At 35.1% G+C, this 9,771-nt stretch overlaps 1 protein-coding gene across 1 annotated transcript; it reads left to right on the forward strand.

Annotated features, from left to right (window-relative positions):
* The first annotated feature begins 330 nt into the window (after window positions 1-330).
* Window positions 331-8,922, forward strand: LOC106745618 (spatacsin). The gene is made up of 22 exons (XM_014621388.1): window positions 331-1,195; window positions 1,773-1,939; window positions 2,008-2,370; window positions 2,456-3,265; window positions 3,327-3,499; window positions 3,578-3,855; window positions 3,925-4,083; window positions 4,170-4,388; window positions 4,605-4,796; window positions 4,873-4,992; window positions 5,072-5,246; window positions 5,340-5,563; window positions 5,645-5,805; window positions 5,881-6,199; window positions 6,290-6,455; window positions 6,592-6,948; window positions 7,039-7,203; window positions 7,304-7,452; window positions 7,534-7,641; window positions 7,735-8,028; window positions 8,108-8,427; window positions 8,532-8,922. The coding sequence occupies exons 1-22, from the start codon at window positions 914-916 to the stop codon at window positions 8,731-8,733; spliced, it is 5,403 nt and encodes a 1,800-aa protein (XP_014476874.1). The 5' UTR covers window positions 331-913; the 3' UTR covers window positions 8,734-8,922.
* The last annotated feature ends 849 nt before the right edge of the window (window positions 8,923-9,771 follow it).

Raw genomic sequence — 9,771 nt, forward strand, 5'->3', positions numbered from 1 at the left:
ATAAAAAAAAACTACTATATAGGATATATATTTAACATGTGTTTAAAATAAAGAATATCAAATATAACATTTTTTGTACAATGAAGGATCTTCTTAGACAAAATGTGAGTATTACATGCAATAACCAAAACTTTAACAGGGTACTATTTTACTAATGTTTATTATTATATTGTCTCAGAAAATTAAACTTCCTAAAAAATATGCCTTTTTCAAAATTATTTGAATCTCATATTCTTTGCTTTCTCACTGGACAAATAACTTTCTCTTTCCTACGTAGCAGCTCTTGTGACTTAAATGTCATAATTGGAAATTATCGACACAGCATAAAACAGAACCATAAATATGATGTGTTACCCATTGAGAAAATTGCAGACATAGCTACGTAGTTCCACAGTTACGTTTCATGATGACAGCTCGCAATATAGAACATTAATGCGCAGACGCGATGATTCTCAGCGCCCTCAGTATTCTCTGTTCTGGAAAGCGCAGTAAAAGCAGGTTATTTCCATAGACACAAGATTGAGAAAATAAAATGTAAATCCGAAATGTGACACCCGAAGTAAAAGTATAAAATTCCTATAATATATAATCATTAATTGTACTTGATTATATAAATGTGAATATTATATACTGATGATAATTGCGTTATTTTCTACATAGTGCTTTATTTTATTCAACTTATCTTTGATGTAGTGTTGTGTATTTACCATGTGTAACAAAGAAAATGGATACAGTAATTGTTTTGTAACACACATTTGACTTACAAAAATATATAATTTAATTATATACCTAAAAAATATTTTGTGAAATTGAAGCGAAGTGTGATGAAATTTGATTAAAATATCAGTGAATCTCAATAATCTCATGTGAAAACTGTGTATATTTTGCATATGTTGTTACATCATACCCAAAAATGTCTGAGAAAAAAACCATTGGAAGTATTCCTGTGGAATGTCTAACTGGAGAACCAGCTGCGATATGGTCTGGCTGGCGTATTCTGGGAGACAGAGAACTTGTCAGAGAAGCTTCTGCTAAGGGAACTCACATAAAGTTAGCTTATAAGTGCCTTGCGTACAGAAGGCAATGTAATTTGGATCAAGCGTGCATTTACTTCAATAAGGAAGTAGAAATTTGGATCAATGAGCTCTTAAATAAAAAACAAGTTTACAGAGCCTCACATATTCTAAAAAATATAGTAAGTTACTTGTATTGAATTGTACTACATGTGTATATGGAATAATAAGTGTATAATACAGAAAAGAGTTACTTTTTAAACATGACATGCTGTTACTTGTTATTCGTTACCTATCGAAAGAACATCTCATTACAGGATGGAAAGAATTACTTTTTAACAGTAACATGCTGTTATTCATTACTCGTTACTTATTAGGAGAACTTGTCATTAATGTTACATTTTGAAAAATATCTTTTTACTATTATTGTTATTTAGATAGCAATGAGTTGCTATAACCTCCATTACTTTTTTCCATGAAATTTTAAAAAGTATTTTCTTGACGATTTGATGCTGCCCAAGTATATGTACTCTACTGTTGCAATTAACCATAAAAGTAATGATTATACTTGTTATTATTACCAAAAAAATATGATTATGTTACTCCTACAGTTACAATCAATAAATACAAAGCCTTGATTAAACAGTTACTGGTAAAAACAACTTGCAACATTAACAGCATGTAACTTCTCATGTCAGATAATAAACAGATAAGCATGATGGTAATATAAAAATATATAAATGTGAATTCTTTTCACAGGGAAAAAATCCTGTAGAATATATTTTCGCTGTTTCTACAAAGAGCAGGAATCCACTTTTGAGAAACTATTTGTGCGAGTACATGATGAAGATTAACGGTTTCGAAGCTGAACACATCGCAGCTTGGAATATTATTAAATGTATTACACAGTATGAAGAAAAATACAAGTGAGTAAATAAGATTACAAGATACGTATCATTCAATAAGATAAAAATTGATGAAAGGCGTTTCACAGTTGCAGGGCCCAAAATGGATTAAGTTCTTGTATATGTATAGATGATGTAATGAAGTTACCACAAAATATCAAACAAGCCTTATGCACTGAACTATACTTTTCTCTAAGTAATCCAAACATCTTGGAAAACGTCTCGAGTACTACCTTATGGAATTATTTATTATCTAATAATAAAGTCAACGAACTGAAGTTGTGGATTGACACGAGATATCATCCTGATGCCTTGCAAAATTCAGATCAGATTGATCGAAGCTTAAAATCATTATTTGTGAATCTCAACATTACAACCGACATGATTGAATGTATAGATTCGTCAAATGCTAGTGATCTTGTAAAAGATTTAGTAAAAAATCATTTATGTAGGTACGTAACAATATTCAACGTACGTGTGTCTTATGTCAATAATAATAATAATGCTCTAACTAATCATGTGAATTTGTGATTTTAGATATGGAGTATGTATAAAAAAAGAAGAGGATGATTTGAAATTAATATTAAGTCGCTTTTTTAGTTCCGGTATTACATTGGAAGAACTTAGTGAAACGGTTTTACCGCTAGCTTCCTGTAATATTCATAAAACGGAATTTCTGCAGACCGTTGATCGACAGTTGTGCCTTACACATTGCGCGCAGAAGTGCCATACTCCAGAAGAGAACTCAAAATTTGCCGAATTATACGATGTATTGACCGACATGTGTAATACTCAAAATTGTCACGAAGATGTGTTAATACGTGGCATCGTTAAATCAATTGATTACATCTCCGATGACTTGGCCGACTATCTGAAAGCGAATTATTTGATAAGCTTCGCACTGATATTTTTGCAACTGTGGCGAAGAAGGAACATGTTATGCAACGAAACGAACAGTTTTGTTGAAAATAGGTTAATAAGAGACACATTTGCAAATCCGGATGGTTTAAGTGTCAACGCACATATTATTCCTCAGGAAGTTCTTCAGCATACACTGACACGCGCACCTGCTCTGCAATACATCATCGAAGACCGACCCAAGAAAACTGAAATTACAGTGTACGAATTATTGGACGGCTATAAAAATCTGAACACGAAACTCTTGTTCAAATGGCGTTTCAGAAGTGAACCCATGCCCACTTTTGCCAGCGAGAATCTTATTAAGAAATATGGGTATGAAGAAACGCTAACGTACGGCTATTATCTAAAAGAAGGCAGACCAAACATGGCTGTGCATAGTTTAAAACACGCTCAAGCTAAATTACTCGGAAACGTCTCTTCCCAAAGGTTCGTACGCACGATGAAAATCTTTGCTTCGCTGCGGTGTTAACGATGAAAATAATTTTAGGAAATCCAAAGCGGCCTTATACGCGCATATTCTTGCTTTGAAAAATTTAGACAAGTCTGATATCGTGTGTGGTTGCATCGCCTTTATTGAATTGCTGGGAGTTGATTCGAGCAATTTACGATTGTACGTTACTGTGGCGAAATATGTGCAGGAGCAACTAAACATTTCAATAGGTGAGACGCACCGAGTTGGCGCGTACGATATTCGTCTATATGGAAATACAAATAAATAAGACATACTTTTTATTATAGGAAATTTATTAGAAAATGTAATATATAAGAATCTACACGATTTGAAGTCTGTGATGTCTTATCTAGAGCAAAGTTTCCAAAAACATTTGCTAGATGATACTTTGACGAGCGATGATATACAATTTGTTGAAGCATTGAGAACATGGGACATTATTGTACGCTTCGCGCGTGTTCACAATAGCACACTGCCCAGTATATTACTGAAATATTTAGCAAATCATGATTTATGGTTCGAGTTCGTCACAGTCAGCCAAATATTCGCTTACCCCACGAAACAGGTACGTGTGCAGAAAATAAACGCTGATCAAAAGTACATTATCGATCAAATAATTGGAATCGCACGATAGGTATTAGAAAACGCCAAGTTGTTTGACAACGCAAGCATACGGGAACATTTGCTAACGTGCTTGAGCAACAGCAAGCTCAGTAAAGCCCAACCATGTAACGAACTGAAACTGAAATCACGCGACTCAAGGCACTCGTTGTACAACAAACCGGAGCAAAATGTACGATCGTTATTATTTGTTAATTATCGTAATTTTTGTACGAAAACGATTGTAACTGTAAGAAACATTTCTATGGTGTCCTCTAGGATTCTCCAACGTCAACTGTATCTGGGACTGACATAAACAACCCCGAGGCAACTGATGCAGAACATGCCACTGGCAGTCACCTTTCGTCTTTTAAGGACAATGATTTATGGTTAACTATACTAAATTGTCACCAAAGTCAAGACCCGCCTGGAAATTTGATCAATGCGTCTCGTTCGACTCTCAATCCCATACTGACTATCTTGGCTACGTGTTACGAGGTTTTCAATTTAAACAACTCAGCGATAAGTTAGATTTTTATCAAGGTTGGGTAATAACTAGTTACTCGGTTAAAAGTTAAGTTAAAAAGTTAATAACTTTTAACTTAACTAAGATAATTTTATAGGCTATTAACTTTTAGTTAAAAATAAAAATTAATTTACCCAACATTGGATTAATTTTCCATTGTCATAACTTGAAAAGTGTTTTTGTTACAGCCATCCTCAGTAGCGGCGTATTGTTATTGTTGGATGGTGATATCAACAGGGAGGGATGACGTACTCCTCGATTACGAAGAATGTCTGGAGCAACAAATATGGCCTGCCAATAAAGTAGCAGAATTGCTGAGTAAAATGATTCAGTTTGGTTACACCAAGACGCTTAACAGAGCTTATAAGATTTTCATGCCCGTAAGTTAATATCTGTATTACGACAGCAACGAAATAAACATCATTTTTTAGTGTAACTAACAATAATATATCGCAGGACAGCGTTTTGAACCCGTTCTTCGAGTTTCTGGCACAGGCAATCACTTACGGCGAATTTAAGGAGAGTCAACAGCACTTGTCGGAATTCAAGTCGCAATGTTCCTCACTTAAATGCAATGTATGTAGATACGATCAGGGAAGGAAACAATTCTAACATACTATATGATCTTAAACATTGCCACTTGGTCGTTTTTCAGAGGATTATGGACTGGTCGAGTGTCGATTTGACATACTTCAAGAACTTGTATTGGGTCGCGATCGTTGCCACCAAATGCATTGTTACAGCGCTCGGCTATGGCTTTCAGAGTACACCGTTACGTGTAAAGCTCCTCGAAACATTAATTAAGTGTAATTTTTCTACGGACTTACCCGGTAAAATATGCACAATTTAATTGCAATCGGAATCTTAACTTTGCCAGACGGTCATTACTGGATAACTCATGAAATTGTTGTCATACATTGCAGTTAAGATACCGGATTTTCAATGTTTGTTGGATATAACGAGAATCTTACAGAAAACCGACGTGACGTTAAATTTTGCCGCTGTCGTCGTAGTCGATAATGTGTATAATTTTGACACGGAAATTCAGAGATGCATCAGCAATTTAGTGGCGATCGAGAATTATAGCACTGCCTTGGAATTGTCGTGCACCGCTGGATTGCACGCATCTGAAATCATATTAGCGCAAGTAATAATAAAAAAAGATGTTTCGAGAAATGTGTCACGTTGAAAGCATGTATTGTTTCCATAAGTGTGACATTATTTTCAGTCCCGGAAAAATTTTAAAGAATCCATAAATAGAGATGGCCAAGTAAATTCTGCATTCTGGATGCAGTGCGCTCAGGATTTCAATAAGTACAACGTTCCTCCTCAAGTGGCGGTCGAATTTTTTGTCGGACATGCCGAGAAAGTTATATCGCACAAAGAGAGGTAAATAAATTTTGATACAACTCAGTATGTTGACATTTCGATTTAAATAACACGAATACCGATCGTTTTACATAGATACGAGGTTTTAAAGTTAGCCTATGAGACTTTGAAAAATACCGAAATCGAGCGACAAACCATCGATACACTGGAGATGGCCATGTGGAAATCATGTATCTTGGCCGGGCCTGAAAATATACAGTTCGATTGTAATAATAACATTTTTAATAAATTAAAAACCGAATTACTCTCCGGCCTGGACAAATTGGAAGTGGCTTGCTCACTGGACGACGAAAATGAAAAGGATTCCGCGGAAATTTTAATCAATCGACTGATTGAATTGGGCCAATTGGATATTGCTTTACGAATAAGCGTGATTTTTAATTACAACCATAAAGTAAGAATCATTTGTTCATCTTAATAATTTACAGAAATATATGTGAACTGAATATTAAAAACAAAAAACGCGTTTGTTCTGTATATGTAGGATTTACAAATATTAATGCTGTGCCTAAGTTTAGCGGAGGGTGAAATTTCACCGGCAAAGTTGACCGCACAGCAAAGGAGTTTCTTAGAAGAAGCTAAAAGCAAACAACAAAAACATGGCACTTTACGCAATCGTGGCCTGCAGAGGTTATCCTCATCATCATCTCGTATGCTTTTTCGTATTCTTTTTCTAACATCGATATTTTCCCATATGAAAATTTTTTACGATTCTGCTGTATTAATTTGTAAATAGAATTATATTGACTTGTCGTTTTAAGATTATTTAATCTTTAATGTTTCCAGTAAATTCAATTGGGGAAGCCAGTAAATCGAATGATTCAAAGGTTATCAGCAGCCACCAACACCAAATGGAATATATTTCAACCTTGGAAAAATTATCGGAAACTCTTCAACATGGAAATACGATATGTACGAGAATTATTTCATGTTATAAGCTCGCTGTGCGTCTGAAAAAGACTTATCAATCACTGCTGATGCTGAACAATCCTATCAAGTTCCTACAAGATATTACGGAAAGTCATGTCGAGAATAAATGTGAGATCGCTAATAACATAATAACGTCTTACAAGATCAAGACGGAAGATGTTGCGATATTCCTCACTGAAAATATCATCGTGCACATTACTCGCGCCATAGAAGGTAACTGTGAAAACCACTGCGTGCACTTCTCGTGTATCTAGTATAATTGTTTCAATGTGAAAATAACGACACCGTTAATTTAATTACAAGATGGATCAGAAGACTTTATCTCTATGTGGGGATATCCTATAAATACACATTTCCACTTAATAATGGAGCTTTGCAGCGATACCTCGTTATTAGGTTTAAAATTGCTACAGGCAGCACAGTCATTGCTAGGGAGATACGTTAGTTCTCATGATGAGAAAAAAAATGGTAATTTGCCTGTTTTCTTCATAGTTAATATTCATTAACGATTGATTTCTTAAAATGGATCAATACTCATGCTTTATTTCTGCATATTTTCACGTTATAGTATCAACGTTGAAAACAATAGTGGAATTATTGATAAGATCCCATGATTGCTTCACGGCTTCCTGCAACATGGAAGGAATAGCGTCCGTATTACGAAAGTGTCAAAACCTCGCGAACACGTTACAAATCTTGAAACATTGGGCATTATTGGTATGTCAATTGCCTTTTTATTGAGCTGTTAATCATTCTCAACATTCAATAATTCGTTTAAATTTCCCTCTGCATCATTAGGTGCGTCTAGTAACCGGCGTTGGCCGATTTACCGAGATGAATTACATATTTCAAATCTTGAAAGAAAATGATCATTTCGAGTTCCTACTGGGAAAAGGTTTGGACAAGGTATTCTCGCCCGAGCGATAAGTACATCAACTAAACGTGTACTTTTAATTAACCGATTAATTAATTGAATATATTTTTTTTACAATCGTGAAGATACCGGGTCTAAAAATGGCACTGCTGGAATTCTTGAAGCGTCAGAGTCCGGAAGATAAAGAGCTGTTTACGTTGGTGGCGCTCCATTTTCGTTTGTATTATGAGATCGCGCTCATGTGGGAAAATGAAGCGAAGGAAATAATTACAAAGCTGATTTCCGATGCGTCGAAGGAGTGTGGAAGAAGCATGACCGATGTTCCCGCGGAAGTCAAATTGACTCGAAATGATAACGTCCAAAAGCAACTGCAATTAGTTGTGACTAACTTTACTCATGCCACGCAATATTACTTGCAGGTAGAACACTGAGATCGCATACGCGACATATTTGTTTCGATTAAAAATCATCACCGGAAACGATATATTTTGCTTCTAGGATAACAAATTAAATCTCGCTAGTCGGTGCTCTCATCAGGCTCAACTCGTCGCCCTTCAAATCGCACTGTTGAACGCAGTGCCGCAAAATCAGCAAGCGATTTGCCTCCTAAATCTGAAAGGCGACGATTTGGACAGGATATCGTCGCAAATCTTGAACTTTCCTCAGACACTCATCGTTATACGCGCTTATAACTACCATGTGGATTGGGCGAATCTCATTTATCATCACTGCGTCCTCGGAGGAGATATAAAATATCTTAAAGAGTTCATGACGGTAAACAGCCTGACGCCTGCGATTGTGCAAGATTGTACACGCAGGTGGGTTTAAAGTGCGATCTATATATTGTTTTTCAACACGTTTTATATATATAAATCATTTCCTTAAATTGTGTATGTGTGAATACGTTTCGTTATTCTTATAGGTACAGATTGGAAAAGAATATGAATCATTCCATGACGAACAATATAAGAGCTCTGGTGCGTGAATTAACAGACGTCGAGTGTAAATACATGCTAGCTAGTCAGCTCGGATTTAAGAGTATCGCGGAAGAAATGCACAACGATCCTACAATCGGTTCTTATTTGAAAGATACGATCTGGAAAAAAGGATACAATGCTCCATGATTGAAACGTCACTTGTCGCTCGGAGGAATTCTAAGTAATTCTGGTCTGATAAGAAATACCGCAGACCTCAGTGCTATGACAAACTGTGTTACAAACTCACCCATTGTTACCGCAAGCAATATGAAAATGTACATGTTCATGTTTCATTATTTTCTTATCAATAAACAGTATTTTTTATATTATATCCTATGATGTTGTCTAATAAGCTTTATAATATATTTTATCTACACTTATACATTTTTATCATTAAATTAATAAAAATAACCAAGATAGAATTTATATCTCTTATTTAAAAAATTATATTAGAATATATAATATACATATATATATATATATATAACAGCAATTCATTGGCAAGTCGGATAAAATTTCCTTTCACTGTTACAATTCAACGAGAGATTGAAGGATCTTTTACTATCAAGTCGGTATCGTACAGGCGTTTATTCGACGTTCACATAAACTACACGTTTCTCCGTGAGATGCCGACTGTTATGTCAATAGAAACCGCTGAAACTAAAAATTCCGCACTTTTACGCACAGATTTAGAATCTGGCGATATAAATAACATAAAAAAGATTTTATGTACAAAAAGTTTGAATAAAATTGAATAATATATAAAGAATACATATTAATCGTCCCATCTTCTTTGTACAAGATTAGCTGTTATAATTCCTCGTATATAATATGAACCTTTACATATATAAGGGGCTTCAAACGTTTATTATCTTGGAGGTAAAATAAAGCACAAGAAACATTGTCAGATAATAATACCGCGCAATTATTTTACTCAACGTGGGAAATGGCCCAATTTGTCATTTTAAAGTATGCAATTTTTTATGCTACTGAGTACTGGCACGGTCTTAGCGCGATTCCGACCTTATTACTGACATTTAGCATTTTAACGAGTCGTCTTTTTCAGGAACTAAAACGCACCGCGCGTGTTTGTAAATAGAAGAGAAACGGAAAACGAAAAGCGTGATATGTCACTTTCTTATTTATTATGCAAGGTTTATTACCTTTACGGAACGCGCATTTAAA

The sequence above is a fragment of the Dinoponera quadriceps genome, unplaced genomic scaffold (genome assembly GCF_001313825.1).
Source record: "Dinoponera quadriceps isolate SergipeBrazil2010 unplaced genomic scaffold, ASM131382v1 scaffold1476, whole genome shotgun sequence".
Taxonomy (NCBI): Eukaryota; Metazoa; Arthropoda; class Insecta; order Hymenoptera; family Formicidae; genus Dinoponera; species Dinoponera quadriceps.

Bases quoted from the DNA above. Each gene is read 5' to 3' on its own strand.
- LOC106745618 (XM_014621388.1), top strand. From the start codon at position 914: ATGTCTGAGAAAAAAACCATTGGAAGTATTCCTGTGGAATGTCTAACT. The intron at 6,456-6,591 runs GTATGCTTTTTC...TAATGTTTCCAG, and splicing joins GTTATCCTCATCATCATCTC to TAAATTCAATTGGGGAAGCC. The intron at 7,204-7,303 runs GTAATTTGCCTG...TTCACGTTATAG, and splicing joins TCATGATGAGAAAAAAAATG to TATCAACGTTGAAAACAATA.